The sequence below is a fragment of the Electrona antarctica genome, assembly GCF_951216825.1.
Source record: "Electrona antarctica genome assembly, chromosome: 4".
Classification (NCBI taxonomy): Eukaryota; Metazoa; Chordata; class Actinopteri; order Myctophiformes; family Myctophidae; genus Electrona; species Electrona antarctica.
Genome location: NC_136809.1, coordinates 25,820,197 through 25,845,062, shown reverse-complemented (window position 1 = coordinate 25,845,062; position 24,866 = coordinate 25,820,197). Strand labels below are relative to the sequence as shown.

The 24,866-nt window shown below is 44.5% G+C and overlaps 2 protein-coding genes across 3 annotated transcripts in view; one reads left to right on the top strand and one right to left on the bottom strand.

The window, feature by feature from the left end:
• frem3 (Fras1 related extracellular matrix 3) overlaps positions 1–9,699 on the top strand; it is a 39,806-nt gene extending 30,107 nt beyond the window's left edge. Inside the window, exons 12-24 of the mRNA XM_079498117.1 lie at positions 15–145; positions 1,083–1,241; positions 1,442–1,745; positions 2,197–2,328; positions 2,607–2,938; positions 3,602–3,794; positions 4,052–4,156; positions 4,776–4,903; positions 5,511–5,645; positions 5,803–5,929; positions 6,189–6,376; positions 6,474–6,620; positions 6,909–9,699. Coding sequence (XP_079354243.1) covers positions 15–145; positions 1,083–1,241; positions 1,442–1,745; positions 2,197–2,328; positions 2,607–2,938; positions 3,602–3,794; positions 4,052–4,156; positions 4,776–4,903; positions 5,511–5,645; positions 5,803–5,929; positions 6,189–6,376; positions 6,474–6,620; positions 6,909–7,502 — 2,675 coding nt within the window. The 3' untranslated portion in view covers positions 7,503–9,699. The remainder of the gene's footprint in view (positions 1–14; positions 146–1,082; positions 1,242–1,441; positions 1,746–2,196; positions 2,329–2,606; positions 2,939–3,601; positions 3,795–4,051; positions 4,157–4,775; positions 4,904–5,510; positions 5,646–5,802; positions 5,930–6,188; positions 6,377–6,473; positions 6,621–6,908) is intronic.
• On the bottom strand, positions 9,162–24,538 carry LOC306921046 (SWI/SNF-related matrix-associated actin-dependent regulator of chromatin subfamily A member 5). 2 transcript variants are annotated; one of them, XM_079498118.1, is made up of 25 exons: positions 24,171–24,538; positions 21,579–21,713; positions 21,291–21,457; positions 20,927–20,989; positions 20,282–20,382; positions 19,847–19,947; positions 19,569–19,748; positions 18,915–19,070; positions 18,627–18,758; positions 18,465–18,533; positions 18,232–18,341; positions 17,824–18,050; positions 17,376–17,497; positions 16,970–17,122; positions 16,189–16,321; positions 15,440–15,588; positions 15,043–15,165; positions 14,662–14,769; positions 14,295–14,408; positions 14,069–14,191; positions 12,990–13,122; positions 11,966–12,084; positions 11,173–11,385; positions 10,250–10,360; positions 9,162–9,862 (listed from the first exon to the last, which is right to left on the bottom strand). In XM_079498118.1, the coding sequence occupies exons 1-25, from the start codon at positions 24,243–24,245 to the stop codon at positions 9,797–9,799; spliced, it is 3,183 nt and encodes a 1,060-aa protein (XP_079354244.1). In that variant the 5' UTR covers positions 24,246–24,538; the 3' UTR covers positions 9,162–9,796. The 2 variants fall into 2 exon arrangements, with proteins under 2 accessions (XP_079354244.1, XP_079354245.1); XM_079498119.1 differs by lacking the exon at positions 20,927–20,989.
• Between the last annotated feature and the right edge of the window lie 328 nt (positions 24,539–24,866).

Genomic DNA, 24,866 nt, shown 5'->3' with positions numbered 1-24,866 from the left:
GTGTGTGCGTAAAGATGTGGAGTTCAAGGCCGGGGAAAAGGAGCATTTTGTGGAAATTGAGATCCTGTATGACGGTCAAAGGGAGATGAGAGAGGCTTTTATCGTCCACATGAAACCTGATGAGAACATGGTGGCTGAGATACAGGTGACACACCACGCATGCACGAACACAAGCACACACACAGAAAACCATCACAAGAAGCCCTGAGCTGTGCCATGGGGCACACTCTTGTACAGTACGGAGTACCTCGGCACGTGAGCATGCGTCCTGTGTCGGTGTGTTTAAAATAGAGAGGCAGCAGCTGCCACTGCTGTCAGCACGGCACAGTCACAGACCCATATAAAAAGCTTGTCCCGCTGGAGAGGGATGCTGGGAGGAATGTGTGCCATGAGCCAAACAGTAGACTGACCTATAAACACAGCTATGTGCATTCTATACAGTCACTGACTGTACTCTGCAAGGGACTGCCACCTTTCACCTGATAGGAAAATGTTTGTACTGTTAAATATATTATTAGGCTAGTTATGACCAAGCAGCTAGTCACTAGTTGACTACTAGACCAATAAACTGACTGGCAGAGTCTTAGACGAGCTGCATTTTTGACCAACACATTTTGTTGGTCTAAAATGTGTACTGTATGTGCTGCCATAAAACAAACTTTCTTTTCTTTTATGTTGTATGTGCATCCTAACTCACACATGCAACCTCTAGGCAAGCCGAGATCTGGTCACAGCTTATCACAAATTGTGTTTTTTACTGTGGCTAGATGGATGAATTCATGAATGGATGGAGGGATGGATGGAGTTTAAGACATCATTCATTTCGAACCACAGACAAAATGTTAAAATAAATCAAATCATATGGATCTTGTAATTTAAATGGGAATGACGTGGCTTCAATGTAGAACTTTGGATTGCACGCACGCACGCACGCACGCACGCACGCACGCACGCACGCACGCACGCACGCCTGACTGACTGACTGACGCCATGAAAAGGATGGCTGAATGAATAAATTAATGAGTGAATGAGTAGATGAATGTACTTTCACTAAGCCTAGTATGAATGCTAATTCCCGCCAGATGAACAAGGCCATGGTGTACATTGAGGAGATGGACAGTGTGGCTGACGTCACCTTCCCCGCCGTGCCCCTGGTGGTCTCGCTGCTCATGTACGACGACACGGCACGTGCCAAAGACAACCCCCACCCCTCCACCGGCTACCCCGTTGTGTGTGTGACGGTAAGTAGGACTGTGCCCATCTGATGGCCGTAGTGAGTATAGTAGTACACATGAAGGACATGAAGAACTCACTAAGAAGACATGGCGTTTACACTGTCAAATGGATACCTCCATGCTGAGGATTTAACTGTGTAGACAGACTCTAATACAACAAGCAAGTTGTCATGTTTGTTCTAACCCCTGCACACTTCGACACACAGGCCTGCAACCCCAAGTACCACGACTTCGACAAGACAGGCTCCATCTGCTCATCAGAGAACATCAACGACACCCTGACCGAGTACCGCTGGCTGGTTAGTGCCCCCACCGGCTCGGACGGAGTCACCAGCCCCATGAAGGAGGTGGACACCAACACCTTCTTCACCAACACCAAGTCCATCACCCTGGACTCCATCTACTTCCAGGCCGGCTCCAGGGTCCAGTGTGCCGCCCGGGCCTTCAACATCAACGGAGACGCAGGCTTGGAACTTTCCAGCCCCATCGCCGTCGTCAGCAAGGAGGAGGGTGAGCGCTGTAGAAAAGAGGGGGATGGGGTGGAGGAGGAATGAGCACTGGAGGAGATTACGTTGTGTATCGCAGTGCGTGTGATTTCAATACAATCCCTAGGACCAACCAATCCACAGGCCAACCAGTAGGGCTCAGCAGTGACAAGACATTTGCAATTTGCATAATGACTAAACTGCGACATAATAAACTTAGGTAATACATAAATAAATACAAACAATGAGTGCTCATTGTTTGTATTTCGAGCACTTAATGGTATAGTTGAGGTTCTTACATTTGGATATCCCACAGTTCTTGTCAGGTAGTTGTTTTTAATTTTGCACTACAGTTGTCTACTGGAACCTTAGTCAGTAATCTAACCGCGGAATAGTAACTATAAATGATATGTTTTTGTATGGCATAATATGGTAGAGTCTAGTACCTATAATTAAATCAAATGTCTTTCTCTTAGGTATGTGTCAGCCTCGTGTTCCAGGTACAGTTGGAGCTGAGCCGTTCTCTGCTAAAATACGCTACACCGGACCAGACGATCCAGACTTCCCAAACCTCATCAAACTTACTGTCAACATGCCTCACATGGACGGTGAGTGGCCAACTCTGTTCCACACAAACAGCCTGCATCAACATGACCATTTCAACCATTTTAGGCAACAATTCATAATTCACAATCATACATGTTTTCTTAATTTAGCCTACCGGTATGCCTCCAATTTCCTTTTCATAATTTCCTTTTATAATAACTTTATTTATATATCCCTTTCACATGATTTGTTTAATGTTTCCTATTATGTTCCTGGTGAGTTTGTACAATTTCAACCACCCTGAAGTTGAGGAACAGAGTCTCATCTCTCTGACCAACAGGAATGCTACCTGTGGTCTCCACGCGACCCATGTCCAACTTCGAGCTCACCCTGAGCCCTGATGGCACACGGGTAGGAAACCATCGCTGCTCCAACCTGCTGGACTTCAACGAGATCCAGACGGGCCACGGCTTCATCACCGACGCCACCAAGAACCCCGAGATCATCGGCGAGACCTCCCCCTACCAGTACAGTGTGGCCATGCGCTCTGCCAACTCGCTCCGCTTCTATAGGAACCTCAACCTGGAGGCCTGTCTCTGGGAGTTCACCACCTTCTACGACATGTCTGAGCTGCTCAATGACTGTGGAGGATCCATTGGCACGGACGGACAGGTACACATCTACACACGACCGCACTCCTCACCACTGTCCTTGCACCATTCTGACATACTTCTTTGTCACTCACTACTGACTTCCTTTCTCATGCATTACCACACTTCCTCTCTCTGCACCTTATTCTTTCTGTAGGTCGAAAAAGAAAGACACAATGTAACTCCTTCTGACCTTCTCTATACAGTACTTCTCCATCAGCACTCCCAGCAAGGGCAAACACATCTCTTCTGTAGTGCTGTTCTTGGCATAAAATCCATACTGCTGCTCCCTCTAGCTTCCACTATTCTTTCACATAATACTGTGGCTAATCAGCTTTATACTTCTGTAATTACTACAGCTTTGTACATCACCCTTGTACCAGTATACAGTACATACATTCTGCTATTTTTGAAAATGTAGATTTGTATAGGGCTCCCAGAGTTAATATTGTAAATTATACAGTATAAATGTCATACTTGACAGATCATGTCGTAGTTATTGTTTTGACTAATTGTGTTTGTGTTGCATTTGTATGGAGGTAAAGGTGAAAGCATTTGTGTTTCTCTCTCCAGCACACTGACACACGTCTCGTCCAAGGAAGCGCCAAGCTTTTATAATGCCTCGAAACAAATCCTAATAAAACGTTCAACGTTCAATGTGACACGAGCATGTTCTCCCCTTCAGGTGTTGAACCTTGTGCAGTCGTACGTGACGCTGCGTGTCCCTCTCTACGTGTCCTACGTCTTCCACTCTCCCGTGGCCGTGGGGGGCTGGCAGCACTTTGACCTGCAGTCCGAGCTGAAGCTCACCTTTGTGTACGACACGGCCATCCTGTGGCAGGACGGCATCGGCAGTCCACCTGAGGCCGAGCTGCAAGGTAACCGGCGCGCGTATCTACACACACTGTGAAACCCTGAAGTGTTCGTTGAACTCTGATATTGTGCAAATGTAACCAAATCGACTCGTAAGCCTCCGTTTGGTTACATGTGTACACTATCAGAGCTATAAACGGATAAATGAAAAATGTTCAAATACTCAAAATATGCATTTTAACCCTAAGTGATGCCACAAGCATAAGCAAGTACGTACTGTATATGGAAATACATGTTCAGAAGCAATGTGAAATGTTTGTAGGAGCCATGTATCCAACCAGCATGAGGATCAACGAGGAGGGACGTCTGGTGGTCAACTTCAAGACGGAGGCTCGCTTCAGGGGCCAGTTTGTCATGTCTCATCCAGGTATACATCCATGTTCACGCACGCACGCACGCACGCACACACGCACGCACGTACGCACGCACGCACGCACACACACACACACACACACACACACACACACACACACACACACACACACACACACACACACACACACACACACACACACACACACACTCTCTCTTAACTTACAGTATCCCATACGGCAGGGTCATTCTATATTGCCAGCTCCTATTGGATTCCACTGTGGCCCACATCCTCTCTGCATCTATTTCTGGTCTTCAACACTGGGGGTCCTTCCTGTGCCAAAGCACCGGGGGTCACAACAGCAAATGTCAAAATGACCCCAGACCGTTTACGGCATGGAGACAAATAGCACAGACAATCTAGAATGTCAATGTTTCAACGCAAATGCACCCCCATGTCTGCATGTACTGAAAACTCTGACAGTATGAAACAAATGTGACATTACACTATTATTGTTATTATTATTGTTATAATTATTATTATTATTATTTTTGTCTTATGTTAAATGCATATGAACCTGTGTGTGTGTGTGTGTGTGTGTGTGTGTGTGTGCGTTTACGTGTGTGTGTGTGTGTGTGTGTGTTTGTGTGTGTGTGTGTGTGTTGTCTCCCAGGATCCGGCCTGTCATCCATGGTGATGTGTGCAGACCACCCTGGCTTGACCTTCAGTCTGTCCTTGGTGCGGACAGAGCCCACCTACAATCAGCCCATGCAGCAGTGGAGCTTCGTCTCTGACTTTGCTGTGAGATACTCTCAATAATACCTGTGTGTGTGTGCGTGTGCGTGTGTGTGCGTGTGTGTGTGTGTGTGTGTGTGTGTGTGTGTGTGTGTGTGTGTGTGTGTGTGTGTGTGAATGAATGTGTGGTTTGGACTCCTCCATTATTTGTCTCCCAGACAGTGATCAGTAAGATTGCCATGTTGGCACTCCACTACAACCCCCTATATCCTCTTCCTTCCCCTCCACCACAAATACTGTACTTTGTAGGAGTGCAACAGTTAAAATAATCAATATTAAACATTAATAGATTTTAATGAAATCATTGAGTTTTCTAAAATATAAATTTCATTCGCCTCCACAAATAAAATAGATGATCTGAAAATAGATGATCTTCAAGCTCACAACATATCGTGAATGCGTTGTACCTTGTAGATCAGCTATTGTCTGCATCTGTATAAAACAGGGCTCACGTGGTTAATCAGACTAATTGATTTAGTCAATTACATCAATTTGCGTCAATTAGTTGTTGAAAGATGTTATTTCATTAATTGGAAGAGTAATCACTATGGGACAATAATGGACAGTCGCAGCCCTAATGCTTAGCATGTGTATTTGTGTGTGTGACCTGCAGGTGCGGGACTACTCAGGGACCTACACGGTGAAGTTGATCCCGTGCAGTGCGTCTCCCAACGGCGAGTTCAGCATCCCTCCCGTCTGCCACCCCAGGGAGCCGCTCACCTTCGACATGTCCATCCGCTTCCAGCAGGTCAGCAGGGCAAAGAGAACATCAACTTAATGACTATAAATGCCAGGAGAAATCTCGGAATAGTCCCAAACACACATTGCTCTCTAGTCTAGAGCATGGGTCTTTAACAGGGTGGTCCGGGACCCCTAGGGAGTAAAGCCTTTGTTCTGTATTGCAGGTGAGCGACCCAGTGGCAGCTGAGTTCAGTTTGAACACTCAGATGTTCCTGCTGTCTAAGAAGGAGCTGTGGTTGTCTGATGGATCCATGGGCTTCGGAGAGGGATCAGACACTGCTTTCCAAGAAGGTACTGCAACACTGAGCCCTAGTGGAGATTAATGATCATTACAGCTGCAGACCCTGGTTGTCTCTCCTGCACTGCCTAAAAATGAAGCAGAAATACCTATAGTAACTACAACAACTGGTGGATTTCAAAGCATCAGTTTCAGGGACGCATACTTAAATTTAGCTGTTAGAATAAAAATTAAGATTTACCATTAAACCATTGAATTGTGCATCTGGGGTGGGCTACTTGACTTCCTAAACCAGTTTACTTCCTAAACCAGGCTCCTCCATCTATGGTCGTGTGATGGTGGACCCGGTGCAGAACCTGGGAGACTCCTTCTCCTGTAGCATTGAGAAGGTTTTCCTCTGCACCGGGGCGGACGGATACGTCCCCAAGTACAACCCCACTAACAAGGAGTATGGCTGCCTGGCCGACGCTCCCTCACTGCTCTACCGCTTCAAGATCCTGGTAAGATCGAGCACAGTCACAGCAAGGAAATGGGTGTTGTAGAGGCAGCATTTATGTACATCTCAAATTGTACCTCTGCTCTCCTAACATTCTGCAGGACAAAGCCCAACCAGAGACACAGGCCACAGTGTTTGGAGATGTATCCTTTGAGGCTACTCTGGCCCTGGACACCCTTGGAGGTCTGCCTCTGGTCAAACAGCCTGGATCAGATGGCTTCTCACTCTCCTCAGCTCCTCTCTTCCAGGTCTGGATAAATGCACACACACACGCACGCACACACACACACACACACACACACACACACACACACACACACACACACACACACACACACACACACACACACACACACACACACACACACACACATGGTAGACATAGGGGTGACCCATATTATCTGGTAAAAATGGTTAGGGCTCTAATGCCTGACAACAAGTCCCCGGTTTGATTCCGGATTCTGAAATTAGACAAAAACAATAACCGTATGACGTTTTCGTATTTTGCTGAAACATCCTGTGTGTCTGTGCTTCAGGTTGCTGCCGGTCGTGAGTGGTTCATCCACACCATCTACACCGTCCGCTCCCGAGAGAACGCCAACCGCCACCTCGGCAAGCGCAGCCTCGAGTACCTGCAGCACAGCCTGTCGTCTGTGGCCGACCAGCCCCAGGCCCTCGACTCTGAACTGGCCGTGCGCCGTCGCCGTGCTGCACCTGCCCTCCCCGCTCCCGATTTGACCAAGGACATCGGCGAGGACAACAACCGCGGCACCAATATCCAGCACATCTCCCTGGACCGCTCGGACCGCATGGTGGTCAACCAGCGCCAGTCCCCCGGCCGCGACCGCAACCACGAGCCCTACCTGGAGCAACCCCTGCTGGAGAGCTCGGGCAGGGAGCAGACAGACTCGTCCACCTTGCCCATGCTGGTGGGCCTCGCCGGCCTGGTCCTCCTTGTCTGCCTGATTGCCGTCGTGGTTTTACTGCTGCTACGGCGCAAGAGGAAGGAGAAGAAGACCAGTCAGTTGCCTTCTAGTTCCTCCTACGCTACCTCCTCTTCCTCCGCCTACAGCAGCTACAGTGGAGGGCCTCCGGGCGTGTGGAACAGGTCAGACAGCTCTGAAGTCTAACGACACCCCAACAGTCCCTGACACCTGATAAGACTATGCCAGTCTCCTCCACCACAGTGCCTCTTCCTCAAAGCCCAACTCCTTAAAAGCACTGAAGAAAAGATCAAGCCAGATCTCTGAACTCTGGACGGTGCTGTATGTCAGTGCTCTTTCAGGCCCTCTATGTACAGGTAGCATACGTTACGCACGCCAGAGTTACTGATCCCCCAATGAAGCACTGTGGGTAACTCATCATGTCATTTACCTAATGTGTGTATTTACAGGTTGCTGCGCCCTCTATCTTGCAGTCTGTAATAAATTGGCACTAAAAAGGCCGGGGCTGCAGCCCACCCACCATCTGAGGATTGTAAAATGAACATATTTTAACTTTTTAAGCCTTTCCTAGTTACTTAAAAATGCAATGTATTCACACCAGCAAACAAAGGTCAACCTTATTTCTACTTGGTGAAGTATGAGATTTTTATTGTTCTCCCAAAAAAGAAAAGAAATTTTAGTTTACCATTGAACTTGTTTTTATTATTGTAATTCATTGTGTCAACCATTATCTTGTTAATTCTTTTGTGGAGAGCAGAGTAAAATGGATTGAATGTTGAATGTTAGCCAAGGCTGACCTTAGCGAATGGTGAAATGATAAATTGATGTGTTGTTTTTGTAATGTTGACAATGCAATGACACTCTTGTGCTTTACAAAAGCCACGGGTGCACTTGCCCACTGCAGAATGCCATTACGGTGCTATTCAAAGGGATTGTAATTGTGTCATTTTTATTCTTTTTTGAGAGTGCTACTGAACTATCCTTCAGAGATTGTTTTTATACATTTTTTTCAGGTCTTTTGAGAATGTGTTTTAAAAATCACATGCAAATCAATCTGTGTAAATACTAAATAGCAATGCAGGACTACAAGAACAGAACATGGTATTAATACACTGGTGAAACTTGAAAAATAAAAGTTATTATATAATAAATAAATCTACGCTGTGTATGACAAGTCCTGAGAAAACCAATGCAATACAAATGTCATCTTTTTCATAGGTTAATGCCATTGGTCATCCTTTAATCAATGAAGCCATATTTTATACTTCACCGTATGGCAGTGCTGCACAAAAGTAGTGAAAATAGACCTAAGCTTTAATCTTGTAGATGTATTTTTGCTACATTGACACCAGGTTGAAAGTTGTTACTTCTGTCTGTGGGTTAATATTTCTCCAATGAAAAGTATTAAGATCCTGTCACTAAATAACGACATTAGATCAATCGGAACACAGATCCCCCCCCCCCCCCCCAATTCTTGAAAGTAATGGTTTTGGACAAGGCTACCCAAAAACATCAAGTTTCCCTCTATTGTTGATAAAACGCATCAAATCAATCAATCTGCTTAACGGAACACCTGTTTTGTTTGTTAATTTTACATGCCTTATTCTCTAGAAATTATTTTGGAAAAGAATATTTATTTTTCAATAACTTCCAGATCTCTTGATCTACATACAAGACACAAGATTAACGCTAAAATAATTTCTGTCCACAAGGCAACTATTTTGTTTGTCAACATGCTTCATTTATTTTATTAAAAATGTTTTGGAAATCTGTCTTAAGGTCACATGAATAGTGCACTACACACTTGAGTGTCGATGTTAAAAAAATGTATTTAAAACAAGGCCGTTTTCTTTTCTTTACAAAAGGTTTATTTGTGACGTTCAAAAAGACATTTTCTACTTCACATAGGAAGGTAATAGAACAAAAGGATATTAAAAAAGGGGTACATCATTGTTTACAAGCAATGGAATGTGGTACAACCAACAAGCATAAATACATTTATCTTAACTCAAGTACTAGAAAGAAAAACGTCAAAATGTTGAAAACAACAAAAATCAACCAAAAACTGCACAGCTGCAGTGCGTACATACTGAGGGTGAGCGACATGGCAGACCTGAGCACTTCCTAGAAAATAAAATAACGTTCTAGAACCAAACGCTAATGTAACCACTTACGGTAAGCCTGATATTAAAAAGAAATGGCCAATCTACAAGCTCACAACGCATCGTGACGTATTGTAAGCTTGTAGATCGGCTATTCTCTCAAACCAGGTCTCGCCGCAAAATAAGGAAGGAAGGGTTAATGTGGTTATTAAAGTAGCGAAATAGTAATTCAGTCCACTGGGAGGTTTTCCTTTTGCGTGTACAGTACGACATCACCATCATCACAACCCTTAAAGAACAAACAGACGCTACAACTGAACCTAGAACTAGAGCTGGCTGCCGCTGTTACCTCCCTCTGCTCGAGGGGTGGGTTGGCTTTCACAACTTGAGCTTTTTCCTGCGCCCACGTCCATCTGGGGTCCCCTCAGACTTGCGTTTTTGTGCCTGGGGAAACATGAATGTAAGTGGTGGTAAATGATTAGGACATGGAAGAGAAAAGAAACCTGTCTCAGACTTCACAAGCAGATAGTTCTGCATGATTGTCAATGTGCTGCAGAATATTGTCAATTCCTTATTCCACTGAGAGTAGAAAGAGAGAAAGGGGGTATAAAACACATTTCCAATCAGCATTAAATGCCATGCATCATCTGCAAATGTAATAAGTAAAATAGTAAATGTAAGACAATTTGCGACCTTAATTTCACTGATGTTATTTTAATGCATTTTAAGCACTACTACATAGGAACTGTGAATCATGACCTTGCAATAATTTGAAAACTCATCATTTGAACTGTGACCACTGCTGCTAGCTGAGGATAGTGGTTGTCTTACCGAGCCAGTCTTTGGGCCTCGCTTCTTCTTTTCTGCCTTCTCTCTCTCCTCTAGTTCCATGTTCTCTCGCTCTATCAACGTGATCAGGGTGTTGCATCTCCTCTGGAGCTCCTGCACACACAAGCATGAATAGTCTTATAATACCTATATATCATATTAGTACAGCGGATTACCAAAAAATTGTGCACTTTTTCAAAAAAGCATGAAACTTTTACCATAGTTAGATGATACCATGAGGTGTATTTTCAGATGTGGAGTCAAGTCTGATTTGACCTCTGAGGCCCGGGAGAGGTCAAATTCTAAATGGCTGCTTAGCTCCAATATATAAAGGAATCGTTCAGTTTGTGATAAAAGCATGAAATCTGGTACACATATAGCCAAGGGCATCCCAAACATAATTGGATGTGGAGGCATCCTGAATTTTCAACATGGCACCCATGGCAGCCATTTTTCAAAATGCCACCATTGACATCCTATTATAAGGCAATATTTTCTAAATTTCCTTATGCTTTAAGTAGCATGTGACATATCAAACTAGGGGGTTTTCATGATGCTAAATCCATTCCAAGCATTAGTTTGGGCTAATTGGCCAAATTGGGCTAAATTTGGCCATAGCAAATTTAGCCCAATGAGTGTTTTTATGCAAAACTAATGCTTGGAATAGATTCAGCATCATGAAAACCCCCTAGTTTGATATGTCACATGCTATTTTTTAATGAATTGGTTCAGAACCCTAAAAGTTGGTTCGGAACTGGAACTAAAAGATGGCCGCCGGTTCTGTGAAAGCGCCAAGGTTCCAAGAATCTAGAAAGGAACCAGTTCTAGAACCAAAGTTCTTTGGTGGAAACGGGGTCTCATAGTCACAGGAACACAGTAGGTAAAAACACTTCACCTACAGTAGGAGAGATTATCTCAGTACTCACCATGGCCGTCCTGGACTTGAGAAACCAGTCAAAGCGGAATTGTGGCGAGTTGCGTATGCACTGGCGCAGCTCGTCGTACACGCTCTCCTTGTCGAAGCCTAGCTTGTGTAGCATGCATATCAGGAAGCGGTCCTCCTCCTCCGTGTAGTTCTTTCCCTTGTTGGTGCCGTAGGAGATGCGCAGCTGGTGGAACGGGGCCTTATAGCGCCCAATCTGAACGAACACACACACACACAAACACACGTTAACTTGGATGTGATGGGAATAGAGCGTCGCAGTCCCGCCCCATTTCAGAACGACGAGTATTTATTTAAAGACCTTTTAAGCCTCGTACAACTCGAGTTGTGACAAATCATGACAACAAACGTGTTTTTGGGCCGAACAAATTAGAAACATTAGAAAGAAGAAAAAAAACGTCTTTTGTTGTTTCTCCTCTTTGTAATTATTTTGTCGGCCCAAAATATTGTTTTTGTTGTCATGATTTGTCACAACTCGAGTTAGCTTTGTCCGTGGCATAAACGTCTTTAAATAAATACTTTGAAAAGCCTATGGGGAAAATGAACAGGGAATTCCCTTCTGGGTCTCTCGTCGTCATGAAACGCTCTATTAAAAGACATACTTTATCTGAATTTACAAAACAGGGAGGGCAGAGTTACTGTCCTAATTACAACTCTAAGAGACAAGTACGACTTTACTAGTGAAAGAGCTGAACATTAGCCATCTAACAAACTTAATTAGGTCTTTTAAACGGCAGTAGGATGGCATAATTGGCATATGGCTGACGGTTTGCTACCTTGGAGTCCAGTGCCTTCTTAATGCTTATCCTCCTCTGGATCCTGGCCTCTCCTCTCTCGATCTGAGCCATGATCTTCTCAATGTCCTGAAGCTCGTTGCAGCGCTCCCAAAACACGGCTATTAGAAAACACGAGCACAAATATTGATATACTAGAATATACTGTATATAAACAAATTCCACAAGCTCTTTTCTCTCTCACTGTAGTCGTCCCCTATAGAGCGTCGCAGTCCCGCCTCCTACCCTGGACCAGGAAATGAAACCCAATGCATTATTCTCATAGACATTTCTTAAAGTATTTATTTAAAGACGGTTACGCCGCGGACAAAGCCAACTCGAGTCGTGACAACTCATGACAACACAAACAATATTTTGGACCAAACAAATAATTAGAAAGAAGAAAAAAACTTTTTGTTGTTTTTCTTCTTTGTAATTATTTGTTTGGTCCAAAATATTGTTTGTGTTGTCATGAGTTGTCACGACTCGAGTTGGCTTTGTCCGCGGCGTAACCGTCTTTAAATAAATACTTTAAGAAATGTCTATGAGAATAATGCATTGGGTTTCATTTCCTGGTCCAGGGTAGGAGGCGGGACTGCGACGCTCTATACAAACAGGTGCTACCATGCACAGAGAACATGCCAATAATCATACTTGTGCAACAAAAATATCAGGTCTACACGCTCACAACGCTTCGGGCCCGACACTGTAACTGTCCTACATTATGTAAGTAGCCTTGCCAAGCCATGAGGCTCATTCTGTAGCGTGAGGCAGCTTGATGTACAAGTACACCTCCTGGACATGACGCTAGTATGTCACAGGGACTTACCCCCAATCCAACCCTTGATGCTGAGTGTCAAGCAGGGAGGCACTGGGTCCCATTTTCTTTCTCTCCGAGTCTTTGGTACTGTATGACCCGGCCGGGGATTGCAGTTGAACCCCGACCTCCCAGTCTCAGGGCGGACACTAACCACAAGGCCACTGCGCTGGTCCTACATTATGTAGAAATGGTGAATTGTTGCATTACCGGAATATTCCATGACTTCCTCAGGCGTCTTGCCCTCCACCTCTCTGGCGATGTTCTCGATGTCGTCTCTCCCCCACTTCTCGTTGGCTTTGATGAACTGATTAAAGTCACGTTTGTTCCAAATGGTGAAACCCTGCAGAGAAGAGAAGCAACTGGTGAAAACGTGTCCAGTAATGCAGAGGTGAGAAAGAAACCACCGGAGCAGCTCCGAATAACTTATAGTAAGGTTTTGCAGCAAATCTTTGTAAATATTTGAGGGAGGTGGTCCTTGGGCCTACAAAGTTGTGGACGCCTGGTCTATGACGTATGACTTCAAATTTGGCCATGGTTTCAGCCAGGACAGGTCATAAGAAGTACTGAGCCATAGAGTAAGACAGAGTTACGACGACTCCGTTCACTTCATGGGGCCAGTCCAATGGCAGCTCTTTTACATAGACTTCCATTGGCGAATAGTGACAAAGGCCTGAACCGGAAGTTTACAGAATGCATTGGAGTCTATAGGCGTTACAGTGACAAACGAGTTACATGAACCACGTGACCGGGCTGTTTTCTGCCCCCTCAATGTCGTAACTCTGTCTTACTCTATGGCTCTGGGACAGTCTAGTTTGTTTTAATCTTAATGCAAGGTGGTTCTGGAGGTGGAGCAAAAATAAAGCTACTTCTTTAAGCTAGAAAAGTATGTATTTAGCCACTTTATAATGCTAGCAATTTATTCTGGTCCCAAGTTATTTTCAACGGTGCAGGTCTCCCTTTCCCAAAACAAATCAGACCTTCCTTCTATGGCAGGGGTTTTCGAATAACTGTCTACTCTAAATTTGCGAGAGTGAAAACAAAACAGACCCTCCCAGCAGGAGGCTCTGAATCAAGAGGTGAGAAGCTACAAATTACATGGCAGAGGACAAATCAAACTGTTAAACAGAGGAGGGTACCGCCACACTCAATTACTGCAACACTCTGCCTTGCCGTTCTTAATCCACCATGTGGCCGGGAGGGCACTGGGTGTCTGGGAAGCATTTCACATCTAATGCATTCTATTGAATGTGTGAAGGATCGTGTTCAAGATCAAACAGTCTCAGTACCTGTGAGAGAAGGTTCTCCTTCTCTTCCAGCTCCTCGTCCGACAGGGCCTCGGCCTCGTCGATCTTGGCTTGTTCCTCCTTCTGGTGCTGGGCAGAGTTTGGCATTTCTGGGTTACGGGGAACCTGAAAGGGGAGGCAACGCACGTTCAGTTAGAGTTAGAATTTCATTCAATGTTAATGTGCTGGGGAAAAGGTTGTTACCGAGTGAGGAGGTGATTTGCATTACCTTGTAGCCAATGGTCTTCCTGTAATAGAGAATCTCTTTCTCGAGCAGCTCAAAGAGACGTGGAGGGAAGAACTGGAAGTCCTGGACATTGGGCTGCTTGGGTGGACGAGGAGCCTGGAAAGGAACAAGTGAGGTGTCTTCAAAAAAACGTTTCTTGCTTGCAAAGTTTTAGGAGGTTCAGTAACTTGCTAATGTGAGCTATATTGGCTAAAATTCATTGTTTGGTATTTTGCTAAACAATGAAACTACATGGAATCCTTCCGTTGACACTGCTGAAACTCAAATAAAACCGTCTGTGTTAAGACGGTTTACAGTTTAATGCATGAAAAGCCCCTTTTAAAACAGAAATAGACTGGCCCTACAGTACCTTGGGTGCTTTTGGCTCGCTGACTCTCAGTGCTTCTCTGAAGTAAGCATCCACAGCGTAGTTGGCCTTCCTCTCTCTCTTGGGCGGCTCAATCCAGTTGGTGATGACCTGAAGGAACAGAGGGCAACATGAAATACACATCTTTAAAATACACAACACATACGTAATCTGTAAACGGCTGAAGATGCAACATTTGCTACTTTACTATATGAACAGGAAGGGGGTATGTTTTGATTAGATGTATTATTATATATTTCTAGTATTTCTATTTCTTTATTTGGATCTGCTCTGTAAGGAATTCATTAGATCATCACTTGAACAAGACTTCCGTGAACTCAGGATGGGGGTACTGGTATACGAGTAGTCAAGTATTTAACCCACCTTTTTCTTCTCCCTGTAGTCCTCTCCTTCAAAGTTGTAGACACTGGTGTTCTCTGTGTCCATGGAGAAGTTTCTCAGGGAGGTCTCGCCCATGTTGGACATTTTATCCTTCATCTCCATAGTCTAGTTAGCATACAAGATTGGTATAGTTAAATCAAAGAAATAATACCCTGCGTTAAATAACATAAACAAACAATTCGTTTGTAATTATAAATATTATATGTGGCAATTTTATTTAATTTGACAGTACAATGGCAGAAGCAAAACACAAAAAAGACCAAGGTTTAAATTACAGTAACGTACGTGTCCCTGTAACGTAACGCCATTTTATTCTGTGTGTATGCTTGCTGATGTAGCCATCTTCATGGTCTCACACCTGCAATGTTTGTTCTCTCACCTTCTTCTCTCCCCGCTCCAGGATCACATTGATGTCGTCATCTGTGATGTCGCTCTCCTTAGAAGCGAACACGTGTGTGGCGCCGTGACGAATGATAGAAAGCATCTCGTCCTTGCCCAACTTGTTGGCGCTGGGGTCCACTAGCCTTCCTAAAATACAGGAGTAAAAAAATAAATAAAAGAAAAGAGTCCATAGTTGAATGTTTACATTGATTCGTCCCCACACATTTCGGTGTTGTCACTGCTGTTGTATCTTACTGACTCACCTGCCAGTGAGGAGCCCCCTCTGGGATAGAGCATTCGTCCTACTCCTCCCGCCCAACACTCCCCGCTGACAGGTGCCGCCCTCAGACCGTAGCGGTACATGCAATGACCAATATCACCCTCCCTGCCCGGCTTAGTTCCCTCCCCTGAAAACGAGCTAATTGTGTTCGCATAGACGGCAGCCTGGAAACCAGACGAATCTGCCAGTGCAACATAATTTTTTGCCCTTGGCAGAATTGGTCTGGCACCGCTTATTGCGATTGGATTTCACTCCCTCCAAAAGTAGTGAGGGACTAATAAGGGACCAGTATGCAAATATGGGGCAGGTTTATCACCAGATGCATTTTTGTATTTGTCCCTTCCACACAAGAGATTCCAGACTAATATCTCGCTGATTTTAGTCCATGCCAGGCTAGGGGGAACCACGGTGGATTCGAACCCACAACCCCCATGGTGATGGGCAGGGAACACTAAAGGTTTTGGTACCTTGTTGGATGACGATGGAGTCGAGGCGGAGTTTCATCTCGGCTCTCTCCACAATCCTCTCCTCCACTGTGTTCTCTGTGATGAAGCGGAACACGCGCACCTGCTTCTGCTGACCAATCCTGTGAGCTCGGTCCTGAGAGCGACAAGTGGGAACAACCATTCATACAAAGCTATAGGAACATGGCTAAAAATGAAGGTTGGGCGGTATTTCGGTTTCACGGTTTGATACAGTTTAATTATATCATTAAAGGTGTAGTGAAACGGAAATGGTGGACATTTTATTTTGAAGTTTCAGACGGTTTCAAGTTGAAACACTGCTTTGAAGTTTCTGAACCAATCAGAGCGTCGCATCCCTTCAGGCGATGGGACGGTAGCTATGCTACACGCAGTATGCATGGTGTGTGTTAACTGTGTTTGTTTACAAGTCAGATGGTCGGCCAGCTGTACCACTTTGCTGATATGTGGCTTCTACCCTATAATGTTTTCAGATACATATTTTAGCGTGATGATTAAGTTGAAACCGAATAATACACTGTCTGGATGTTATTTTGAATGGGAATAAAAACGGAGGATTTCTGTAATCAGTAGCAGCTGTGCTGCACGGATGCGCACATATGGGGAATTAAACGGGTGAGCTTCATTTTTATTGGCTTTTATCGATGTGGGCCTCGACACGTCATCACGTAGTACGTTTTTAGGAAGTAATAAAAATTCGATTTTTATGGACTTTTGATATAAAAATACACAAAAATGAGACTGACTTTTCTTGTGGAGTACTGACCATGGCCTGCAGGTCGACTTGTGGGTTCCAGTCTGAGTCATAGAGGATGACTACGTCAGCTGTGGCAAGGTTAATGCCCAGACCGCCAGCCCTGGTACTCAACATGAAGATGAACTTAGGGCTGTTGGGCTCATTGAATGCATTGATGGAGATCTGGAAAACACAAAACATGATGACGAGGTAAATTACTTGTTCTAATATGACTTCGAAGCTGTACTAATTCCAGTAGCCTACTACTAAATGTAATAATAATTCATGTTTACTTATGTATTTCTTTTAATCGTATTTCAGTTTAATTACAGAATAGAGTTAAGAATGACAAACAGGATGGAGAAGAGGATATTGAAATACAGATCAAAACATGCATTAGAACCAATGAGATGAGAGTTTCAAACAAACAGCCAACCTGTCTCTCCTCATGCGGGGTCTGACCGTCCAGACGACAGTAGTTGAAGTTCCTCCACATGCAGTAGTCCTCCAAGATGTCCAGTATCCTCGTCATCTGACTAAAGATCAGAATACGAGAACCTGCAAAAAGAGGGATAGGAAGTTAGTGTCCGGCAGTCAAATATACAGGAAACTGGGGCAGGTGGGTCAGTTAACCCAGTTAACCCTTTTGGTGTTATTGCATTATGTTATGCTTTAACTATTGAAAAATAGCAGACCTACAAGCTCATAGCGCGCCACCGAGTGGCGCGCTACGAGCTTGTAGGTCTGCTATTTTTTTTAAATCGAAGAACGACATAGAAACATAGCTTTTTCAGAAAACTGTCAGGATGTAGAAGACATTTTTAGAATCTGATCTCAGGTCAAAATGGGTTAAGAGTAGACCACCGTCAAACGTCTCTGCTCACCCTGCTCCTTCATCTTAGGAAGCAGCTTGTCCAGCACAGCCATCTTGCCACTGTTGACCACCAGGTGGAGGTCGGTGGTGTAGGGGGGTCCAGGCTCAGCTCCGTCAAACAGGTACGGGTGGTTGCAGCACTTCCTCAGCTGCATGAGCACATTCAGCAGGCGCATCTTGTCCGTCTTCCCTGCAGAGTTGAGGATGTCGATGTCCTTCATCAGAATCTTGGTGTACCTGAGTTTTATGACAATATTCATTGTAATGCATTAGTATTAAAAAACGTAATCTTTATAGCAATAAATTAACTAAAGTTTATGATAGCAAAAACATTAGTTGCACCATTAACTATTACTAAGACATTACAACATTCTCTCTCTGTCTCTTAAACTTACTGACAATACTTAGGGACACTTACCACTCTCTTTGCATCTTGCTCAGGCCCACATACATCTTAACCTCTTTCTTAGGAAGCAGAGACTTCTCCACATCGGCTTTGATACGACGGAGCAAGAAGGGACGCAGGACCTAAACCAAAATACAATGTAGTTCAATGCAAAGAAGTTGCCTGAATACACACAGACATTTTTGCTGGTAAAAATATAACTATTCTCTAGAAGTAGAATATTCTCTGTCCATAAACATACGTACAGTGTGAAGACGCTCCACAAGCTTTGTATCACCCAGGCAGTTGTTTGTGTCGAACCAGGAATCAAAGTCCTTTGAAAACAAACAGAAGCTCAATTAGTTTTGTCGATGTGACATACCTAGTCTTCTAAATTGAGGGACCACAACATTAGTACATAAATATACCTCTGAGGAGTTGAAGACATCAGGCAGCAGGAAGTTGAGCAGCGCCCACAGCTCATGGAGGTTGTTCTGCAGGGGTGTTCCAGTCAGCAGGAGACGATTGGTGGTCTTGAACTCACGCACAATTTCTGACAGCTACAGTAAGAGGAAACATATACATAATTATGTCAAATTACTGTCAAGGAGAATCAAACAAAGTATAATTTCATGACATGCTTTAGAAAGAAATCTAATTTGTGCTCGATGTGATCCTGATTTCTTATTTAAGTGATGGAAGGCAGATGCCCTAACCTTTGATTTCTCATTCTTGATCCTATGGGCCTCGTCAATGACCAAGTACCGCCAGTTGAACTTCTTAAAGACTGCCTTCTCAATGATGAGCATCTCATAGGAGGTGACGCACACGTCCCACTCCCCCGGCAGCAACACGTCTCTGATCAGGGCCGTCTGGAGTAGAAAACAACCACATTTATTTCATAACATTACATTTACGGATGTTACAACTTGCCCACTTGCGAGCTTGTAGATCGTATATTTTCACTACTTCTTAATTCATATTTTTTTATTTCTGGAATTACTTAGATGGGTTTTTGCTTGTTTTAAAATTCATCAAATATATTTTTTAATATATATTTTTTCTTTAATGTCGGAAAAGAACCCATTAAGACCCATAAAAAATTGGTCCGTGACCCACAAACCCACTGTTGGGAAAAAGTGATCTAAACAACATACTGCGGTGCTGTGATGGAAAACAGCTGAATCTTGCTTGCCTTTATGCATTATGGATTAAGAGTGCCGATCAGGAATGTGCCATGTATGTATGTATGTATGCATGCATGCACATTGTTGGTAGAAAATGTAAATCTTATAGTCTAGAGACATTAATGATCATGATTCATGAATAAATAGCTACAAACCAACAATGTCAGTCTGACCCATGCCTACCCTCTGGTCTCGGTCTCCGATGAGGCAAACGGCGCGGAGTGAAGGCACCCAGCGCTTGAACTCGTTCATCCAATTGTAGAGTGTGGACTTGGGTACCAGCACCATGTGGGGTCCAGGGATGTTTCTGTAGTGCTTCATATAACCCAGAAGGGAGATGGTCTGCAGGGTCTTCCCCAAACCCTGAAGAGGGAAGAAAAAATATATGTGGGTTGTAAGTGAGAGCACGAGTAACAGAGCCCACACACACATTTGTAATGGGAACATTTCTTTGCATGTACCATTTCGTCAGCGAGGATGCCATTGATTCCGTTCTCGTACAGAGAGATGAGCCAGTTTAGACCACGGACCTGGTAGTCTCTCATTTTGCCAGCTTTGACATCTGGTTTTGGATATACAGAGAAACATGACTTTGTTAGGAACTTCATAACAGTTGCCATTGGCATAATACCGTTGTTTCTCAAGTCAACGCAAAAGCAGATACTTGGTGCGGGTGTTGGTGGCAGTGAACTGGCTATTGTTTCAGTTCCCCCAAAAAGACTAAATGTAAACCTGAATCTGAATTAGTGTCCATGAGCAAGAAATTCCAAGTACACCTGAAGTGACCACAGTGGAAGACTGCCTGATCTTTTAAATATTTAAATGAATGTAAGGCAAGTCATTGACCTTTATCAACATCTTCCTTGAAAAATCTAATTTTCACAAAATATGCTTACAGGAAGGAGAGTTGTCAAAGCGTGTGCAGATGTTAGTGGTTTTGTTGCTCTCGCTTAGAAGTTCCTCATCTTCCTCTTGCTCTGTGCGACGATGACGATTACTGATGAATATAAAAGATATGATCAATATTTATTAAGATGAGAGGGGTCAGTAGAAAATGTTTTCTAATGAGACAGCTGTGCTAAATGGACACAAAACTATACACACCAAAAGACACAGTATAATTGTATACAAAGTAAGCAGATATGATATATCCCCAATACTTATTTACATTGTAACAAAAAAAAACAACACAGTCAGGGCAAGATAGTGACTCAATGTTATAGTGTGATAGGCCACTAGAGTTAAAGAAGAAATAGTTCAAAACATTGTGGCGTTTAGTGCGGATTGGAGCAACCTGGGGCCCCCAACTTGGCTCCTACACCTGGTATGACTATTGTCTGGTGCGGATCTGTGAGTCTGTGGCACCCAGGCGCCCCAGTGTGGCTATTGTGACAGCAGACCCCTGAAGAGTGTTTGTGGCAAGTTTGGGATGGGAGCAACAGTTTGTCTCCACAATTTACGTTTGTGACGTGCACCATCTACCCACCGTCGGTTGACACTATAGGCAATTAGGATAGGATAAGATGTAGTCATATACTCACTCTCCAATAGAAAGCAAGTTTTGCTTCTCATCTTTCTTGACACGGGGACTCCCTGGTAGGTCACTTGAGTCAAAGAAGAAATGGTTCAAAACATTGTGGCGTTTAGTGCGGATTGGAGCAACCTGGGGCCCCCAACATGGCTCCTACGCCTGGTATGACTATTGTTTGGTGCGGATCGGATGCGTCTGTGGCACCCAGGCGCCCCTGGTGTGGCTATTGTGACAGCAGAAACCTGAGGAGTGTTTGTGGCAAGTTTGGGATGGGAGCAACAGTTTGTCTCCACAATTTACTTTTGTGACGTACACCCACTGTCGGTTGACACTATAGGCAATTAGGATGGGATAAGATGTAGTCATATACTCACTCTCCAACAGAAAGCAAGTTTTGCTTCTCATCTTTCTTGACACGGGGACGCCCTGGTTTCATCTTCAGTGGAGACGTGGGGGTCTTCTGTGCTGCTGGTTGAATGAAATGAGCAAACACCTCTGTTTGCTTCAACAAATACTCAAATCTGTTGGTCCGGTCTGTTGCCTATTTATATGATGCAAAAACAAGGACAGAAAAAAGTAATAATATTTCACAATAACATATTACAAAAAGTACAATAAATCATGTAAATCCCATGGTTACACTGTAAGTAGTGGTGTCGTACCATCTTCTCTTCATATCCTTCCTTCGTCTGGGATGAGGTTGCATCTTGCACGTCTGCTCCAGCTTCTGATGAGGACGCATCCGGCCCAGTTTCTGAGGATGACTCCTTTCCAGCCTCTGGTGAGTCTAATTTCTCCTAAACAATAACAAACAGCACAAAGGGAAATCTAGCTTAAATACTGCAGCATCCCTCACTTAATTTCAGACCAAAACAAAGACGAGGTTAAGACAGCTGACCTGCTTTCATGATGATTTGGCTGGTACAGTCAAAACGGTTTATACAACAGGTTACAGGAATTCATGGCTCTTTTGATTGATTGAATTTTGACCATTTAATAGATATATAACAGTATAGTCTAAGTCTACTTGCCAGAATGTGAACCCAGGCATGTTGAGTACACCAAGGTTTTATGTTAGAAATGTTGAGTATGGGTCCCCAGAATGTAGAAACTGCTGGATGCCAACTTGCACATGTTGAGCAATTTTCATAATTTGTGACCATACTATTAACAACCAAGGCAGCATGTGCATGTGACATGTCAATCTAGGGGGTTTTCATGATGCTGAATTCATTCCAAGCATTAGTTTCGCACAAAAAACACTCCTTTGGCTAAAACGGCCATAGCTGTGATGATGTCAAGTGGCTATGGCCATTTTAACCCATCCATCCATCTTCAACTGCTTATCCGCAGTCGGGTCGCGGGGGCAACAGCTCCACCAGAGTGCTCCAGACCTCCCTCTCCAGAGCAACATTAGTGACTTACTCCTGGGGGATTCCGAGATGTTCCAAGGCCAGTGAGTCGATGTGTTTCCTCCAACTGCGCCTTGTCTCCCCCGGGGTCTCGTCCCAGTGGGACGTGTGTCGAGGACCTCCCTAGGGCACCCCATTCGACTGGTATCATGTATATAATCGGCGAAATCATCCGTTATCAGCACGTTTGAATGGTGCCAAAATGTTGATACTGGCATCCTCACTGTTCAGTATGTCATTATCTGCGATTGTAGCAGTCATTATCACTGATGTCCTGACGGAGGCGCGCCGTGTCTGGTGGCCATGAGCTACATGAGGCACCGCCGAGCGAGGCGCTAGCTGAGCGAGTCGCCGTGCCGAGCGTTGCGAAGGCCACCAGACCCGACTCAGCGCCGTCCTGATAGGCAGAGAATAGTATATATTAGTAGCTCCTAGTTCCATGCACCAAAATGACACGTCCACCAGGGGGAAACCTTGACCAGGCTATGTGGTGAGGATGCCAGTATCAACATTTTGGCACCATTCAAACATGCTGATAACGGATGATTTCGCCGTTCCAATGCAGAGATAACGGTCGAATCGGCTGCCTAGGGAGGCGCCCGAGAGGCATCCTAACCAGATGCCCAAACCACCTCAGCTGGCTCCTTTCCAGGCGAAGGAGCAGCGGTTCTACTCAGAGTCTCTCTCGTGTGACTGAACTTCTCACCCTATCTCTAAGGGAGATGCCAGCCACCCGTCGAAGAAAACTCATTTCGGCCGCTTGTATTCGCGACCTTATTCTTTCGGTCATGCCCCACACTTCATGACCATAGGTGAGAGTAGGAACGAAGATTGCTCGGTAGACGGAGAGCTTTGCCTTCTGGCTCAACTCTCTTTTCGTCACAACAGTGCGGTACAGCGACTGCAATACCGCCCCTCCGCTCCGATTCTCCGGCTGATCTCCTTCTCCGTCCTCCCCTCACTCGTGAACAAGACCCCGAGATACTTGAACTCCTTCATCTGGGGTAATGCCTCATTCCCTACCCGGACTGCACAATCCACCGGTTTCCTGCTGAGAACCATGGCGTCAGAGTTGGAGACGCTGATCCTCATCCCAGCCGCCGTACACTCTGCTGCCAATTTTTGCTAAACTAATGCTTGGGATTCAGCATCATGAAAAGCCCCTAGATTGACATGTCACATGCTACATAAAGCATGATGACATTTTGACTTTGTTAATGGTATGGTCACATTATGCCAATTATGAAAATTGCTCAACATATGCAAGTTTCTACATGCTGGGGACCCATACTCAATATTTCTAATTCTAACAAACCCTTGGTGTCCGGATTCACAATGGGGCTCTAGGGCTGCCAAGTAGACTAGTACAGGCAGTACAGTCAAAAGTTATGTTAAGGATAACACAAAAAGCCCAAAGGACTTGTTTCCATTGTGGTCTGACCTGTACCAGCTAGGGGTAGAGGTTCGCACTTCGCTAGGATGGATGGATCACAGTTTGCATCTCCTTGCTTCTTTCAAGTTCTTTGCGAACATAACATGAATCATCCGAATAAACGAAAAACACGCATTGAGTGAGTCGAGTATAGAACAATGACCACAGTGCAGCTAGTGGCTAGCAGCGGGGCCAGGCTAGCAACCGCTCTTTCTTATGAAACACACATTGGTAATGGCTAGCTCATCCGCTAACAACAGAACAGAGAAACTTCCAACCGGTTCTATTCCAGAGACACGGACGGGGGACTGGGAGTCTGGGACACCCAACAGATAGGAGGTAGAACACCAACTCGATGGACTTTTAACGCGATGATGTGTGGTGGACCACCGTCCCCTCATGTCTCTCACCTCCACTCCTCCGACTGTCTCTGCCACTTCAGCCTTTTCTTCCCGCTGTTCCACGCTGTTTGCACTTTCGGACATTTTGGCCAAATGTACCGTTTAGATTGGGGGAAATCCCGTTATCCCGTGAGGTGTTTTTGTGGCTCCGCTGAACTGCCTTTGTTGATTTAACAGTATGGCGTGGTAAAAGCAGTGATCGTAATGTTTATAATAATGAAAGACAGAGTGGATATGATGACTACACGCAGCTAGCTAACTGCTAGTCTAGTCTATCTCCGTCATTCACCCGCGTTCTAACCTCGCGTCACCGGGCTTTTTCCACCACGGAGGAAAACACAGCGCCAACTCCAACTGTGCAGTCAGTGTTGCCAGATTTTGCGAGAGAAATAAGCATAGCAACCAGGGTCTATGCATGAAAATAAGCCCAAAGAATAATATTAGAAAATAGAGTCATACAAGTTCCCCACAACAAATTATATCATTCTAATTAAATTATAAATGAGTGGCAATGTTATCACATACATGGGTTCCATAGAGGCAGATAAAATGGCAACAAATGTAAAAAAGAAAATACATTGAAGACTAACAGGAGCACTCATTCAAGGCTTCTTCAAATATGCATGCACCTCTCTACGAGAGTGCCCTGTGGTCACTGCAGGGACACCAGTGGAGCACGCAAGGTTCCGAACATGTACGAATGCA